Source organism: Mastigoproctus giganteus, chromosome 2, assembly GCF_048544385.1.
Source record: "Mastigoproctus giganteus isolate SK-2022 chromosome 2, ASM4854438v1, whole genome shotgun sequence".
Lineage (NCBI taxonomy): Eukaryota > Metazoa > Arthropoda > Arachnida > Uropygi > Thelyphonidae > Mastigoproctus > Mastigoproctus giganteus.
In genome coordinates, this window is record NC_143576.1 from 117,364,913 (window position 1) to 117,384,203 (window position 19,291).

Genomic DNA, 19,291 nt, shown 5'->3' on the forward strand with positions numbered 1-19,291 from the left:
TTAGTGCACTTCATTATAAAGGGGAAGTAAACCCGATCTTACTGCATTTGCAATAGTATTGATTGCTGGAATTCTGTGGGTTTTTACGTTATTATGGTGAAATGTGTTTCTCCTTCCATGGAATCTTCAATCATTTAAAAAACATGAATAAATTTTCAGAATCTTCTTTTCAATTCTATTTTTTATTTATTTTTTAAAAATTTTCAAAAACTTGCTACTCTGTATGTCACGCATGTATCGTTTTAGTTGCAATTTTATACGTGCTGTGTTAGCATTAACATTAGTAAAGGCATATGATGCAAGAAAGCAAACTTATGCAGCATCAGCCAAAAAAAAAAAAAAAACTTCCATTTCACCCCTCTGTTCGTTTGAAATACCTGTCCAGCTGAGCCTTAAATTTATTTAGGCTATCAACTTCCACAACAAGGGATGGAAGTCTGTTCCACCAACCAACTACCTGCTGGCTAAAGGCAAACTTCGGCACATCTATCCTAACATCTGTCTTTCCTCAATTTGAATTTATGCCCTCTCAGGTGATTATTCTCAGCGAAAGGAAGAATCCCATCGGCATTGAGCATGATCAAACCATTCAAGGCTTTATACACTTCTATCAGATCACCTCGTCAGTAGCGCCACTGTAGCGAGGTGGAAAGGAGCAACAGTGCGTAGCACACGCTTCTTGATTAGACCAGGGTTCGAGCCCGCCCGCCATCACCAAACACAGAGGATGCGGAAAGGTCAGGGAATGACCACTGCATATTCCCAGAGCAATATGGCCTTAGTTGCTAATGCTCCAAAAAACCAAATAACCAACCTCACCGGTGCCTATTCTCCAGACCTTGAATTTGCAAAACGTAAGCCTTTCTTCGTAAGAGCAACCATTTGTTCCCTTCACTAATTTTGTTGCCCTTCTCTGTACTCGTTCCAACAGCTCTACATCCTTCTTGAAATGAGGCCTCCAGACCTGTACAGAGTACTCAAGGTGTTGCCTGACCATTGCCTTATACAAGGGAATAATCACCTCCTTATCCCTGCTAGAAAAATTCCTGTATATCATTGACAAGACACAATGAGCTACTCTTGCAGCCCATCTGCACTGCTCAGAGAACTTCATATCTGCCTGCACAATTACCCCCAGGTCCTTTTCATTCTCTACCAGTGTCAGCATAGTACCACAGAGTTGATACGTTGCTCTGGGGTTGCTGTTTCCAATATGTAGTACTTTACATTTGTCAATGTTAAACTTCATTTGCCACCTCAAATCCCATCTGCTCAACCTTTCCAGATCCTGTTACAGCAGCATAGTGTCAGTAGTGCCCTTAACAACTCTGCCAACCTTCGTATTGTCTGCAAACTTGGACATGAAGCTTGATATAACATAATCAATATCACTTATAAATACAGAAAACAATAATGGACCCAACACTGAACCCTGAGGGACTCCACTAATAACATTAGTCAACAATGAGCAGTGTCCATTGATTACCACTCTCTGTCTTCTCCCCCTCAACCACCACCCCTTTATCCATAGCAGCAATGCTGCTATGGATAAAGGGGTGGTGGTTGAGGGGGAGATGCTGCTCCAATTTGCCTCCAATGCTGCTCAAATTTGTGCAGCAGTCTTCCATGTGCAACAGTATCAAAAGTCTTTCTAAGATCCAAATATATAATATCAAAGTTATTTCTTGCCTCCAGTTCTTTTGTTACTGCATCATAGTATCCAATCAAATTGGTCAGGCAAGACTTTCCCTTAACAAACCCATACTGTGTTCGAGCTATAATTGAAGTCTTGTCTAGATGATCCTGCAGTGCTTCTTTAACCAGTGTCGCCATTAATTTTTCTGGAACAGAAGTTAAACTCACAGGTCTATAATTACTTGTGTTGCCCTTTGATCCTCCTTTATGAATTGGGGTCAGATTTGCACATCTCCAGTCTATGGGTACATCCCCTGAGTCAAAGGAAGCTCTCATAATTATGACTAAGGGTTTGTTTACTTCCTTTGCTGCCTCCTTTAATATAACTGGATAGATCCCATCCACCACAGGTGCCTTTCTTGTGTTTATCTTCAACAATTTCTCCTCCACTTTACTCTCAGTTATTACAAGATTCTCTAGCTTACTGCCAGAGTTGAATACACCTCTGGCATTCCCCTCGCTGAATAACTCCTCATGTGTGAATGTCGATGCAAAATATTCATTCAGTTTGTTAGCTACCTGAGCAGGATCATCAACAGTTGAACCATTAAGTGGACCAATCTGAGTAATCCCTTTACTTCTAGAGTTTACATAAGTAAAGAAATCTTTGCTGTTTTTCTTTGCATCCTTTGCCAAAGATTTCTCATAATCTGGCTTTGCCTGCCTAATCTCCTTTGTAACTTGGTTACAGATCAGATTATATCTATCATAGGCTTCTGGTGTCATATGTTAATTTATATGTATCCCATGCATTTTTATTCTCTGCCATATGTCTCATTAGTTCATCTGACATCCATTTAGGCATAAACCTTAAAAAATATTTCTTAGTTGGTATGTAAAGCCTAGTAGCTTCCAAGATAAGTTCTTTCAATGCTTCCCATTTTGAATTTGCTGTTGGTGCAAAATATTCATTCAGTTGGTAACATCAGTTGGTCCCACTGTATAGAATTTAAATACTGTCTCAGACCATCGTAGTCAACTTTACAACTCCTGATGGTAGTTACCTCTTTGAGTAAATCCTATTTCAGCACACTGTGATCACTGCCATCTAGTGGTTCCTTTATCTGCAGATTCTTAATGCATGAAGAATCACTACTGATAATCAAATCAAGAGTATTACTCCCTCTAGTTGCCTCCTGAACATGCTGATGTAGAAAACAATCATCCAATAAATCCACAAAAGCCTTGCTAGTGTGTGAGAGTAGGATTGTGCTATTGGCCTAATGACTCTGATGAGTATAATAAGAAACTGTACAGGGAAATAGAGTGAGCCAGTAAATTAGAGAGTCTTATAATGGGAGATTTTAATTTCCCAGATATTGACTGGAATTTAGGGGATGGTCACTCACACACTAGCAAGGCTTTTGTGGATTTATTGGATGATTGTTTTCTACATCAGCATGTTCGGGAGGTACCTAGAAGGAGGAATACTCTTGACTTGATTATCAGCAGTGATTCTTCATGCATTAAGAATCTGCAGATAAATGGACCACTAGGTGGCAGTGATCACAGTGTGCTGAAGTGGGATTTACTCAAAGAGGTAACTACCATTAGGTGTAAAGGGAAGGGTTATTGCTTTCGTAAAGGCGACTACGATGGACTGAGACAGTATTTAAATTCTATACAGTGGGACCAACTGATGATGTTACCAACAGCAAATGCAAAATGGGAAGCATTCAAAGAACTTATCTTGGAAGCTACTAGGCTTTACATACCAACAAGAAATATTGTTCAAGTTTAGGCCTAAATGGATGTCAGATGAACTGATGAGGCATATGGCAGAGAAGAAACATGCATGGGATACATACAAATTAACACATGACACAGAAGCCTATGATAGATACAAGTTGATCTGTAACCAAGTTACAAAGGAGGTTAGACAGGCAAAGGCAGATTACGAGAAATCTTTGGCAAGGGATGCAAAGAAAAACAGCAAAGAGTTCATTACTTATGTAAACACTAGAAGGAAGGGGATGAATCAGATTGGTCCACTTGATATCGATGGGTCAACTGTTGATGATCCGGCTCAGGTAGCTAACAAACTAAATGAATATTTTGCATCAACATTGACATATGAGGAGTTATTTCACGAGGGGGAATGCCAGAGGTGTATTCAACTCTAGCAGTTATCTAGAGAATCTTGTAATAACTGAGAGTAAAGTGGAGGAGAAATTGTTGAAGATAAACACAAGAAACGCACCCGGGGTGGATGGGATCTATCCAGTTATATTAAAGGAGGCAGCAGAGGAAGTAAGCAAACCCTTAGCCATAATTATGAGAGCTTCCTTGGACTCAGGGGAGGTACCCACAGACTGGAGATGTGCAAATGTGACCCCAATTCACAAAGGAGGATCAAAGGCTGACACAAGTAATTATAGACCGGTGAGTATAATTTCTGTTCCAGGAAAATTAATAGAGGCACTAGTTAAAGAAGCACTGCAAGATCATTTAGACAAGACTTCAGTTATAGCTCGGACACAGCATGGCTTTGTTAAGGGGAAGTCTTGCCTGACCAATTTGATTGGATATTATGATGCAGTCACAAAGGAACTGGATGCAGGGAATAACTTTTATATTATATACTTGGATCTTAGAAAGGCTTTTGATACTGTTGCACATGGTAGACTGCTGCACAAATTGGAGCAGTGTGACATTGGAGGCAAATTGCTGCTGTGGATAAAGGGGTGGCTGAGGGGGAGAAGACAGAGAGTGGTAATCAATGGACACTACTCGTCATAGACTAATGTTATTAGTGGAGTCTCTCAGGGCTCAGTGTTGGGTCCATTATTGTTTTCTGTATTTATAAATGATATTGATGATGGTATATCAAGCTTAATGTCGAAGTCTGCAGAAGATACAAAGGTAGACAGGCTTGTCAAGGACACTACTGACACTATGCTGCTGCAACAGGATCTGGAAAGGTTGAGCAGATGGGCTGAGAGGTGGCAAATGAAGTTTAACATTGACAAATGCAAAGTACTACACATGGGAAACAGCAAACCCCAGGGCAACGTATCAATTCTGTGGTACTACACTGACAGTGGTAGAGGATGAAAGGGACCTGGGAGTGGTTGTGCAGGCAGATATGAAGTTCTCTGAGCAGTGCAGATGGGCTGCAAGGGTAGCTCATGGTGTACTGTCAATGATATATATAGGAATTTTTCTAGCAGGGATAAGGAGGTGATTATTCCCTTGTACAAGGCAATGGTCAGGCCACACCTAGAGTACTGTATACAGGTCTGGAGGCCTCATTTCAAGAAAGATGTAGAGCTGCTTGAACTAGTACAGAGAAGGGCAACAAGATTAGTGAATGGAACAAAGGGGTGCTCTTCCGAAGAAAGGCTTAAGTTTTGCAAATTACAGAGTCTGGAGACTAGGCACCAGCGAGGTGATCTGATAGAGGTGTGTATAAAGCCTTGAATGGTTTGAGCATGCTCAATGCTGATGGGATTCTTCCTCTCGTTCAGAATAATCACCTGAGAGGGCATAAATTCAAATTGAGGAAAGACAGATGTAGGATACACGTGCGAAAATTTGCCTTTAGCCAGAGGGTGGTTGGTTGGTGGAACAGACTTCCATCCCCTGTCGTGGAAGTTGATAGCCTAAATAAGTTTAAGGCTCAGCTGGACAGGTATTTCGAATGAACAGAGGGGTGAAGTGGAAGTGGTTTTTTTTTTTTTTTTTTTTTTGGCTGATGCTGCATAAGCTTGTTTTCTTGCATCAAATGCCTCTACTAATGCTAATGCTAGTTTTGATTTCCCAATGCTTATGTCACACCAAACTGACTCGATACTGCACTGTCCAGTGATGTCGACTGGCTTCACTTCCTTGGATTTTATGTGTTTCTTAACTAATAGCATAACCCCTCCTCCCTTCCTATTCTGTCTATCCTTTCTGTACACATTGTACTCCCCAAATTGCAGTTCTGCATTCCTTATATATGTGTGACACCACGTCTCTGATATCCCAACAATATCTGCTTTTGATATTTGGAGCAATACCTCAAATTCATCAAACTTATTTACCAAACTTCTAGCATTGGTGTACACACAAGTATACATGCACCTGTTCCTATTCTTAGCTACCCTAACACAGCCGATGTGTTTACTTGTACTGCAATGACTCCCAGCAGTCTCTAAAATACCCTGCATCTTGTTTTCCAGGTTGCTACTTATTCCAATAGAAGCAGTGCAATAATCACTTTCACCTCTGCCAGTGGCTACTGTTAATCTATTAGTCCTTGTATCCCCCCAAGCTAGCAGTTTTCCGACCCACCTAACACTGCCTCGATAGCATCAGCAAATATTCTTGCACCCTTTCTATTTAAGTGTAATCCATCCCTGTAGAAGGAGTCTCTCCTGTTAACAAGTACAGACCATAGTGAAAAAAATTCTACCTCTTGAGACTTGCACAATCTTTACAAGGCCGAATTGATCGATAAGGCTCTTATCATATACTCACTCCTATCGTGTCTGGCCTGAATTGGAGACACTTTCAAATTCAACCCTAATTCACGGCTTTTTTTAACAGTGACCTGTACTTGTTTTTTTCAACAGTGACCTGTACTTGTTCTTTGTTATTGATTGCTTATCTTTTTACTCTTAAATTTTGCAACAAAAAAATGTCAGAGTACAGAAATATTAATTAGTTAACATGTACATTTTGCAATAGTAATTAAGCTATGTACGTAAGCATAAATTTATTTTTATTGTGCTAACCTCTGGAAAATATTCTTCCGATTTTCACGTATCATTTAATTTTGTAAAGTGGAAAGGTAATAAAGTGCAAATTTTTACTTTATATCTTTACATTTATAGACTGTATGATAATATTTCTCCTATTTTTGCTTATCATAATTGCCATTTAATAGAATTAAAATTTAGTTCGCAAACAGGATCACAATAACCGGTGCTTATCACATATTGTATAGTGATTTGATTGTAAAGTGAACCAATCGTAAAGCAGGGGTCTAAATGAATACCACAACAATGGCGGTATACTACAGCAATGGCAGGAACCCAAACTCTGAGACAAGGGTCTGCTATAACTTCACAATCCCCAAATAAAATAAAATAGTAATAAAAATTGTATAAATTAAGACAGGAAATTTGGAATGTAATACAGTAAATACAAGTCCTTAACCAAGGCTGCTGTGCACTGTAACTTTTTGTGAGGGATACTAATACTCCTGCGTATTTACCCTGAGAGTCAATCTAATATTTACTTATACCAATATGAAAATAACTGAAAATATGTCTAAAATAACATAAGAAAAAATTATATACAATTAAACTTAATAAATGATATGACCATCAGTGATGGGATGAAGATATGGCAATCAGTACATTGCACAAGGCTAGAAAGAGAATAAGAAATAAGGGATTGAATGGTGTAAGTTAGTATTACAAACGTCATTCAAGGAAAAACTGCAAAACCAAAATAAAATGCATATGGAGGTATCACATTTTGCAGATAAAAAGAAGTTTTTGTTGTCATTTGGTTTTTAGGAGCATTAGCAACTAAGGCCATATTACTCCGGGGATATGCGGTGGTCATTCCCTGACCTTTCCGCATCCTCCGTATTTGGTGGTCACAGGCTCGAACCCCAGTCTAATCAAGAAGCGTGTGCTATGCACTGCCGCTCCTGCCCACCTGGCTATGGAGGCGCCATAAAAAGAAGGGGTGCAGGGAAAGTATATTCTCTTGTAGATGAGAATTTACTATCCATTATAACAGTGAGATAAGATTTTGTGTGTATGTGTTATGAGAATATGCACAGTTTAAAGAATACACTTTCTATCTTGATCAAATTGTTGTTTTAATATGATAGCTAGCAATTTCTGAAATATGACTGACCAAGGATTGCGATGCACTGTTTCTGAGTGCTAATTTTAGGTATGTAGGAAATAGCATTTATCCATTCTTATTTAATTTATTCCATAGTGAGTATCAATATTAATAGTGGCAAATGATGCAAGAAATCAAACTTATACAGCATCAACTAAAAAAAAAAACTTCCCATTTCACCAGTCCTTTCACTTCAATAGGTTGACTACTTATTCTTTGAATTTATTAAAACTATCCATTTCTACAACAGATGGAAGCTTGTTCAAACAATCAACCACCCATTTGGCAAAGGAAAATGACTGCACATTGATTATGCAACCATCGTTTCTCAATTTGAATTTATACCACCTCATGTGCATAGTCTTAGCAAGAGGAAGAATCCTATCAGCACTGAGCCTGCTCAACCAATTCAAAGCCTTAAACACCTCAATCATATCATCTTGCAGGTGCCTAGTCTCCAGATGCTACAATTTGCAGAACAGAAGTCTTTCTTGGAAAGTGCACTTTTTGTTCTCGTCAATCTCATTGAGCTTCTCTACACTCACTCCAGCAACTCTACATCCTGCTCAAAATAAGGCCTCAAGTCCTGTATGTAGTATTCAAAGTGTAGCCTAACCACTGCATTATACAAAGGCATAATCACTTCTTTATCCCTGTTATCAAAATTCCTGTATAACATTGACAAAAACTCCATAGCTGGCCTGGCAGCTTGTCTGCACTGACTGGAGAACTTCCTAACTGACTGCACAATTACTCCAAGGACATTTTCATTTTTCACTACCCTGAGTGTAGTACCACATAGTTAGTATGTTATTTTACTGCTACCCATATGCAGTAACTTGCATATGTCAGTGTAACACTTCAATTGCCATTTCTCAGACCATCTGTTTCATTTTTCTAACCAGATCATGTTGCAGTAGCATACCGTCACTTCTATCATTAACCACCTTGCCAACCTTTGTATCATCTGCATATTTGGACATTAAGCCTGGTATCAATTCATTAATAAATATGGAAAACAACACTGTGCCCAGCAGTCTGGGAGAATCTGCTAATAACATTAGCCCACGAAAAGCAGTGCCAACTGATAAACACCCACTGCTTCTAAAACTCAACCATCCTTTTATCCATAGCAGTAGCTTGCCCTTCATGCCATATTGTCAGAATTTGTACAGCAGTCTTTTATGTGCAACAGTATCAAAGGCTTTCCTGAAATCCAGATGTATGATATCAAAACGATTTTTTGCATCCAGTTGCTTTGTGACTGCATCATATAATCCAATGAAATTGGTCAGACAACATTTCCCCTTCAAAAACCCTTGTTGTGTCTGAAATATAACTGCACCCCTGTCTAGATGGTCCTGCATAATTCTTTAACCAGTGACTCCATTCTTTTCCCTGCAACAGAAGTTAAGCTAACAGGTCTATTATTGCTCATGTCACCCTTTAAGGGAAAGGCTTGTCTGACAAATTTGATTGGATACTATGATGTGGTTACAAAGGAACTAGATGCAAAAAATAATTTGATATCATATACTTGGATTTCAGGAAAGCTTTTGACACTGTTGTGCATGGAAGATTACCGTACAAACTGGAGAAGAACGGTATTAAGGGTAAGTTGCTACAATGGATAAAAGGGTGGTTGATTGGGAGAAGCCAGAGAGTGGTAATCAATTGACGCTGCTCTTCGTGGACTAATGTTATTAGTGGAGTCCCACAGGGTTCGGCTCACTGTTGTTTTCTATATTTATCAATGACATTGATGAAGGTATAACAAGCAAATACATGGCTTCGTAGAACAAGCAAATACATGGGCTGTGTTAGGGTTACCACAAGTAAAAACAGTTGCAAGTATACTTATATGTACACTAATGCTAGGAGCTCAATAAATAAATTTGAAGTACTGATCCATTCATCAGGCTTAGTGTCGAAGTTTCCAGATGATACAAAGGTTGGCAGTGCTATTAATGACAGTAATGGCAGTGTGCTACTGAAACAGGATCTAGAAAATTTGGGCAGATGGGCTGAGAAGTGGCAACTGAAGTTTAACATTGACAAATGCAAAGTACTGTATATCAGTAGCAGTAACCCCCAGAGGAACATACCGTGTCGTACTACACTTAGGGCAGTAGAAAATGAAAAACACCTAGGAGTAATTGTGCAGTCAGATATGAAGTTTTCTGAGCATTTTTCTATGTTGTTTATGTATGCTTTCACAAAGATTAATTAATCTTGCTCTGTCCTGTTTCAGCTTTATCTTTCACATATCATTTTAGAAATTAGGTTTTGGGATAACCACAGTTTTCAAATATGTATAATGTCTGATGGATTTCATCATCAAGGGCCTCACTCTTACATAGGCTCTAAGGGTCCCCCCCAACCACGAGTAAATGAGAAAATACAAATTATTTGCTTCCCACCTCACATAATTATCCAGTTGACCTTTGAATTTATTCAAACTGTCAGTGTCAACAATCTGTGAAGGTAACCTCTTCCAGCAATCAACAACTCACTGGCTAAAAGAAAACTTCCTACAATCCACTCAAAACCTTTTCCCCTGTAATTTGAATTTATGTCCCCTAGTTCTGGAATTCTCTATAACAGTGAAAATTCTGCCTTCATTCATTTTACCCCCCCCCCCAAACCTTGTAAACCTCAATCAGGTGACCTCTTAGGTGCCCAGTGGCCAAGTTCTGAAGCCCACATGTACAGGGTCTTTCCTCATATGAAGGGTCTTTTGCCGAACTCACCATGTGAGTTGCCCATCTTTCAAGATGCTCAATGTCTTTTTTTGGATGAGGTCGTCATACTTGAACACGGTATACCAAATGTGGTCTTACAATTGCCTTATAATCAATGATAAAGCCATGCTAAATCAACGATAAAGCCTTTCAGACATCTATTTTGTGCTTAAAGGATGGTTGAACAAGAATCAAAGAACAGATCCTATGTCAGTAGGCTTCCAGTACATTTTTATTGTCATCAATTTGGGAAGAAGATCCAAAAATCGTATGTTTTATCTTGTTCCAAGTCAATCAAAATACTCGAAATAAAAGTCCTACACCTTTGTAAAGTTTAGTATCTATTTATATTAATAACAGATTCTAATAATCATACATTTCACAGATATTTTCTTCTTCGGTGATGTTAAGTGATCATGATCTTGCTATTACAAAATCACAAAAACACTAAAAGACCAAAGTGACAACCGTTTGGTGAATAAAAATTGAGTAAAATAAAAAAGTGAAGAAAAGGGTAAAAGAAGATTTACCCTGGCCCTCCTACTAGACCCCAAAGTATATGAACCTGTGACAGATCCAACCATTAAGGTCTTAAAACATCTGGAGTCATGCGTCAAAAAACCAGTCTATGCATGGTTTAAAGAAAAGAAAATCTCTGCCCCCAACTCGGTGGCTTCTTCATGCCACAGGCTGCCAAATGCCACAGTTTTATGGATTACCAAAAATCCATAAGCCAGGTGTTGATCTCAGACCCATAGTGTCCTGCTGCAATCTTCTAAAAGGCAATATGGACATAAGAAGGCGGCCACAAATCAAAATTAATACAACCACTATAAAAATGGTAACAGAACTAAAATATCTTGGAGTGGTCTTTGATTCAAAATTAACTTTTAACCCCCATTTGATCTACTTGGCGAAGAAAGTGAGAAATTATGCAGGCATGATTACCAGGATCAGTCGAGCAGACTGGGGACTCAAAAGAAAGACCCTGGCAATCATATACCGTGCAATGTTTCTACCTGTTATCACCTATGGAGCCGGTGTGTGGCTCATCTGCTCAGCCATAGTAAGTAATAGGAATAAATTAGAATCAATACAAAGGACAATACTTTGTCCTTTGTATTACCAGAGCATGTCGCACAGTAAGCACACCTGCACTACAGTTGCTAGCCGGAACTCTCCCACTTTACCTGGAAGTAGCCAAAAGAGGCTTATATTATAGATTTAAAAAGGGAATATCCACAGAATTTTTGGGGATAGCCCTTGCTAGAACCAACACCTTCAATGATGAAAGAAAAAGAATAGCCACAAAGCTCCATGAGCTATGTCAAACAAAGTTGGATCAAGAAACCAGAGGTATGGTTACCAAACAGTTTCTGCCACGGGTGTCAATGGTTAGCCCAAAGCCACCTAAGTGGTATGCCCCTGGACTTTTTACAACATTTATATTGACAGGTCATCGCTCTCTAAAGGCGACACTAACCTCATTAGGCCTGACCGATGACCCAAAGTGCACCTGTGGCAAAAGTGAAGACTGGGCACACATTCTACAAGAATGTATAATATGTTATGTTATTTTTGGTTTTTAGGATCATTAGCAACTAAGGCCATATTGCTCCGGGAATATGCGGTGGTCATTCCCTGACCTTTCCGCATCCTCCGTATTTGGTGGTGACGGGCTCGAACCCCGGTCTAATCAAGAAGCGTGTGTTATGCACTGCTGCTCCTTCCCACCTGGCTACGGAGGCGCCTGTATAATATATGAAAGACATCCCCAGAACAGAGCTAATAGCACAGATTGGTCCCCTTCCCAGGGGAAAAGATCATCTATTCATCATAGAAGAGCAAAATTATAAAGCTTTTACATCTTTCACACAGAAAGTATTTGAAATGCGCAGAGCAATCCAAAGAATGGCAATTCAGCCCCCAAGCAATTAAACAAAAATCAATAGTAAAATTGCCCAAGTTTCCCACCATGCCCAGACGATGACTTAAAAACTGTTAGAATAGCAGCATTCTGCACCCTGTCAGAAACATGACATAACAAAACTCCCCAGGACTACCCTCTCATTTATGTGTGGGTGTCCTAGGTTCCTACATATAAATGAGATGTGTAGGAACCTGGGGCCCCCAAATCAAATAAGTAATCATGTAGGGAAGAGAGATGTACAGGCAGCCAGGGAAGCAGATTAACTGAAAAATATCAGTAAGTTAGTAGCAAGGGGATCCAATGTAGAATGAAAGAAGAATGAATGAATGAGAATGAAAGATAGAATGAATAGGCTGGGCACTGAATGAACTAGGAATTATGGTATAAGGGAATAAATGGCAGTTTTGGAGAAAGAAAGAATGGCCTAGCATGAGGGAAAGAGGGAGTGAATGGGAATGAGTGGAAGAGCAAATGCAATTGGCCGAAAGAATACAAAGTTAAAAATAACTTACATTATTTTATATATACTGTACTAACAAACATTTACTAACCACATAAACACTATCACTGCATTCTCCCCTGGCCTGCAAAAAAAAAAAAAAAAAAAAAACTTGCGGCTAGGCCTGCACCACAACTGAAGAATAACAGTAAGTTGAGGTGCCTAGAGAGTGCAGTGCAGAAAGTAAGAGTCGAATAAATGAGATGAGAGCTAGAAGAATGAATAAAAGTGTAAGTGTGTGAAAAAAAGAACACAAACCATAAATGCTACAGTTAAGTACACCCTAGTTTTAATTAGTATTTAAATTTACACTACACATCATTGCATCCCCTCCTGGTGTATGAGAAAAAGATGAATGAGTTGAGTGAAAAAAAAAAAAAAAATATATATATATATATATATAAAACTTGGAAAAAAAATTATAAAATAAGAACAAAGTATTAAAAAAAATAAATTAATTAATTAAAAAAAAAGAATAATAAAAAAAAATAAAAAAAAGAATGCAAGCAGAGTGAGAATGCAGATTATGAATGAAGTAAATGTGTGTCTCTCCCACCCCCTTGGCTGGTGGGCTTCCCACTGCCAGCTAACATATCCCATCCCCGGAGCGGGATGGGCAGCTTGATCTTCATACCGGATTAAAAACTGCTTGGACATGACACCGACAAAGACATTCTGCGGCTTTGCTGCCAACATGTCATTGGCGATCTGAACTGGGTACTCTAACCTGGTTCCCTTTAAAATCCCATCCCCAGGAAGGGGAGAGAGGAGATGGATCTCTGTCTCCCTGCTACCCCTCATACTTCACCTGGTGGGGTTCGTCTCCACTGACCTCTTTGGGGATGCCTACTCTATCATCCCTATTCTTCTATCTGTTTTTCCCCCAGTCTTCAGTCCCCCCTCTCTCACTAAATCGATCAAGTACACCCTTAACAATGCCGCCAAATTCTAATCAACGTCTAAATTCTACCGGTTTCATGTAAATCTCTAAGACAACTAACACTATTAGCTTTTATCTAGGGTATAGCCTCAACATGTCTAAATTTAATAACATCAAAATTTTGCCCGACCTATTAGGCCTTTAACACATCTCTTTAGCGCTAAACTCCAACTAGCGATTTCCTAACAGCAATCCCATTAAGCATTAATGTCAAACGCATAATTTTTTTTTTTTTTTTTTTTTTTTTTTTAGGTCCTAGCCACTGAAATCCCAGGAAACTAGGTGGCAGGACCTGTGAGAGCAATTTGTTGTGATACTGGATACACCCAGCTAGCTTCCACGTGGTAAGGTATGGGCAACGTGGGGCCTGACAGCCAATAAGCCGGACAAACAATGGGCACAACGTATCACACTGCACAGACACAGCCCATACACTTTCAAGTCTCTGGCTTGACAATGTACTGTCCTCGATACAGCGAAACACACGCGGAGATGGAAGAAATCCCAGGTGCCGTCTGACACGAATGTATCTTATGTCCTGTTGCAATGCACCTACATATGAACTGTCCAAGTATATTACATGTCTCCTCTCACCTCTTGTAGGAAATACCATCCAAACCGTCAATACAAGTGGCAAATTCATTCGCCTTATTAAAGAGCTCTCAATTCCTGACAACACTGTTATGGCATCATTTGATGTGGCGTCACTATTTACATCAATCCCTGTCCAACAGGCCATACACTGCGCCAAGAGGCTCCTTGAGAATGATTCAAACCTTCCAAACAGAACATCACTGTCTACTGACGACATCTTGTTGTTATTTGGTTTTTAGGAGCATTAGCAACTAAGGCCATATTGCTCCGGGATATGCGGTGGTCATTCCCTGACCTTTCCGCATCCTCCGTATTTGGTGGTGACGGGCTCGAACCCCGGTCTAATCAAGAAGCGTGTACTATGCACTGCTGCTCCTTCCCACCTGGCTACGGAGGCGGCTCTGACGACATCTGTGCCACCCTCAACCTGTGCTTGTCAAGCAGCATCTTTACCTTTGAGGATTCTGTATACCAGCAAGTACATGGCACTGCTATGGACGCCCCTGTTAGTTCCGTAGTAGCCAACATCACCATGGAAGAATTGGAAGAGCAGATATTCCTGAACCCACCAGTACCTATTATAACATGGTGCAGATACGTTGATGATATCTTCACTGTCATCCCACGTAGCTCTGAAACAGCATTGCTAGAATATCTCAATTCCCTGTCTGTGTTCATCCAGTTCACTCTAGAATTAGAGGTTAACGGATCTCTCCCATTCCTGGGTGTCCTAGTAAAACGCGTGGGTCCATATCTGGAAACCTCAGTATACCATAAGTCTATGTGGTGTGGACAGTTCACAAACTACAGATCCGGCCATGCTCCCAGTCATCTCAACAGCACTGCCCGCACTCTATTCTCCAGAGCTTGAAGTCATTTCAGCACAGATGAAGCTAGATGCGGTGAGATTTCTTGTGTGAGGACAGACTTAATCAATTGAATTGTGGCTACCCAACGAGCATACTAGACAAGTGTCTATTGCAAGCACAGGAGCTCACAATCCACCCAAGACCACCAACACAGGCCAATATACCTACCGCCTACGTTCCCTACTATCTAGGCATGTCAGACCGGATCTCAAAAATCCTCAGAGAATACCGCATAAAATGCATGCAGTTGTCCGGTAGAAGCTATCTTATGCAGCAGTGTAATATACCGCATAACCTGCAAAGACTGTGACGGCTGCTACATAGGAGAGACTTCGAGACATCTTCAAGACCACCTTACAGAACACGACAGAGCAATTCGCCTTGCTGAAATCGACCAGTCCACAATCACGGAGCACTTCTGGACTACCCACCATGACCTCAATCCCAAGCGAGACTATGAAATAATAGACCACTCCCGGCACTTTCGCCACCGCCACTGGTTAGAGTCACTCAATATATTGAGCAATTCGAGAGCCATGAACCTCTGCAAAGGCATGAGACTACACCCCATCTTAGAGACAACCATTTTATGCCTAGACAAACACTGGAGAAAAACTGCGCATGTCTGTGCAGCAACAATAAACACCAGTTTAACGACTGAATGATGTGCCTTCACACGCCTCACTGCACGCATAACTGTGTCCATTAAGTACAAATTCTGTTGAAAAAGAGACACGATTTGTCTCGAAAGCTACAGTATCTATCTGTAACCAAAGTTATTCTGTATCTATTTGTAATTAAATTGTTTTTACTGGTTAACACTTAATCTTCTTTCACCATGGATCCCAGTACAACAGGCCCATTTGTTCTCAAGAAAAGGGTATATAGTAATTTTTTATTTTCTACAAATGCTAATATGTGGGAGCAACAGACAAGGCCATTCTCCAAACACTTTGAAGTAACAATAATTTATGGCATATGGAACTAAATCTGCATCTAATTACCAACTCACTGATAATTAGTGGTGGAGAACTTTGAGTTTCTTATTACCATATTTCTTAAACTGACACAATGAATTCACTGGACACTCTGGACAAACAGGTGATCCTAATAAGCAAACAATAAACAAACAAAATATTTCGAAATTTATTTAGAAATGAAATAAAAATCTTTATTTTATTAAAACAGGTATTTATTCAAAGATTACTACACAATTTTGATAATGTTAGGCTTGTGTAACTGAACACATCAACTGCCACTCCACCAACCCTGTACTTGCTATACAACAAGACTTTAACTGCAGCTGCAAATCTATTGTTACAAGCCTAGTACAATAAATAAATAAATAAATGTAGTTGCAAATCCAATTTCTGTTACTGACACAGTGCTCTAAAAATTCAGAGCACTGCTTCGGATACAGAGCATGAATAGCTATATAACTAAAATCTTTCTGTTCATATATAATTATTACTTCTATTTGTTATGTATTTTAATTTTTTAATTTCTTATTCATGGTTTTCTCTTAGTAGCGATGCATCTTCTGATTAGGAAAAGTCAAGACTTCTCATGGCTTTTGTGTCAAGCTATACATTAGTTACTGATCATCTACTGCAAAAAAAAAGAAGCCTGAATACCTCATAATGTGGAATTTCCTGGAGGTTGATTATATTTTTTGAGATATTTTTATCACATAATGGAACTTCATAACTGTATGAGACCTCTCTTCTATTTAAGAGAAAATATATTTTCTATTTTTTTTTCCTTTCAAGGCATAAACAGTCATATAAAATTAAGAAATTTACTGTATAATTCTACACAGCTTAAATGTTGTAAAACAGTTGTATCATATATTAAATTATCATTAACTTAATCAGTACGAAATAATATAAGCTACTTATGCTTACCCAGTCCTCCTCGTAAATTTAAAGGAGATATTTCTGACAGGTACATTGGCACTAGGGCAGTGTTAATACCTGAAATGCATAAATATTAATTTTATACATTAAAATGTTTAATTTAATATTTGATAATATTAAAATTTAATATTTAATTCCTAATAAATTAATATTTAATTTCACTTAGGATAAACAGAATAAACATCAACGTTGTAACATCAACGCAGAACTTCTAATGGTCAAAATCCTTGAATGACATCAATCCATGAATGGGAACACCTTTATATAAAGTATGATTGAATTGAATTTTAAATTGAATATATACATATATATATATATACAGCAATACCTCACTTTGCACAGCTTCAAACAGCATGAGTTTCACTATACCACGGTTTTCAATTAAGTCTAAGTCAAAAATTTACTGTACATATTAAAACTCATTCAATAGCCTACTCTACATACACTGATGTTAAAAGAAAGGAAATCGCCCCTTAAAATTGTAATTGTCGTCCGAATAACGTAAGTATATGGCAATATTTCTTACAGATTGCATCAGATGAGATTGATGCACATAGGTGATGATATAATATTGCATCAACTGTTACTTTCAGCTATATAAGCAAGCTCTGCAAGAGTTGCAGTCATTCCTTGCTTGCGTCAGGATAGCGAGTTACATGCAGTTGACACCACAAAGAAAGAGTGCTATTGTTGCTTTGCATGAGGAAAGATGTTCTTCCCGTCATATTGCTTACAGAGTGTCTTGTAATCAGTTGACAGTGGGTAGATTTCTTTCTAAACTCAAGAATACTGGTTCTGCTGATAGGAAAAAGGAACTGGACACAAACAAGCTTCTACCCCAAAACAGGACTGCATTTTGAAGTGCTTATGCCTTAAAAAACATAAAGCTTCTTCGTCTGAGCTGAAAAGAGAATGGAAAGAACATACAAGAGTGGTAGCAAGTGCAGTAACAGTCAGAAGATGCCTCTTCAAAAATGGACTTGTAGCCCGTCAACCTAAGAAGAAGCCCCTCCAAACACAAAAAATGAAAAAGGCCCGATTAATTTGGTGTAGGGAGCATGTCAAATGGACCCCGAGCAGTGGAAGTCAGTTATTTTCTTGAATGATAAAGAAATTCAACCTGCATAGCTCTGATGGGAGACAAACGATTCACCGTAGATGTGGTGCAGAATACCATCCAGACTGTATGGTGTCTACAGTGAAATTCCCTACCAGCCAAATGATACGGGGGTGCATTTTGTATCGCAGAGTAGGTCACCTGCAGTTTACAAAAGGTTCCGTAAATGTCAATGGATACCTGGCTATACTGGAAGGCAAACTGCTGCCAACCATTAGAGTCCATTTCAACCTGCCAAGTAACTGCATCTTTCAGGATGACTCTGCTCCTTGTCATCAGAAGAAAAGTGTAAGTAGGCACTTCTGTAGTTACTTTAGCTTCATTTCTGCATTTTTTTACTTTAGCTTCTTACTTTAAAGTAGTTACTTTAGCTTCATTTCATGTCTTCATTAGAGGTTTGACAGTAATGTGTTTACATTTGTTATAGGAAAAAAATGGTTGGAAAATGGTCCATTACAACTCTCAGCTGGCCAGGAAACAGTCCGGACCTCAATCCTATAGAGAACTGTTGGCATTGTGTGGAATCTGCAGTTGCTAGAAAGAAACCAAAAACCCTTCGTGAACATCAGGAAGTCAGAATTTGTGTTTGGAACTATGAACTATCAGTTGATTATCTTCAGAAATTGATCTTGTCAATGAATTGATGGTGTGCTGCTGTCATCAGGACCAGAGACAGTTCAACTAAATATTAGTTTGCACCTGCTGAACTTTTCATTTTGTTTTCCCTTTAAAATGATAAACTGATGCAAACTGAGGGCTTCTGATAACATTTCAGCCATAATTGTTGTATTTACCAAAACTGTTCTATAAAGGTTGCAAATGCCTGTTTTGGAATATTTTCAGAGCACCTTTCAAATATTACTTAGCTTTGCTTAACTAAATAATAAATATCTTTTGCTTATATTTCTATTTGTGATGCTAGTCATTAATGTAACATACCATTGTGAAAAAGGGTTAGAAATGTGAAATTCCTAGGTGATACACTTTCTTTGAACACCAGTGTATATGCTGTGTTGTAGTAGCCTAGGTATGAGTACATATATGCTGCAGTACCAACTCTATTGTCTCACATGCACATGTGGCAATAGCTCCCCTCAGGCAGTCAGCAGCAACCTGCAACAGTGTTCAGTATTCTTAATGCCA

At 39.0% G+C, this 19,291-nt stretch overlaps 1 protein-coding gene across 4 annotated transcripts in view; it reads right to left on the bottom strand.

The window, feature by feature from the left end:
* LOC150089519 (glucose transporter type 1-like) overlaps positions 1-19,291 on the bottom strand; it is a 1,237,972-nt gene that overhangs the window by 409,414 nt on the left and 809,267 nt on the right. For all 4 annotated transcript variants that reach the window (XM_090368637.1, XM_090368634.1, XM_090368635.1 and 1 more), the window contains one exon: positions 17,020-17,088. In XM_090368637.1, the coding sequence (XP_090224763.1) occupies positions 17,020-17,088 (69 nt within the window). The remainder of the gene's footprint in view (positions 1-17,019; positions 17,089-19,291) is intronic.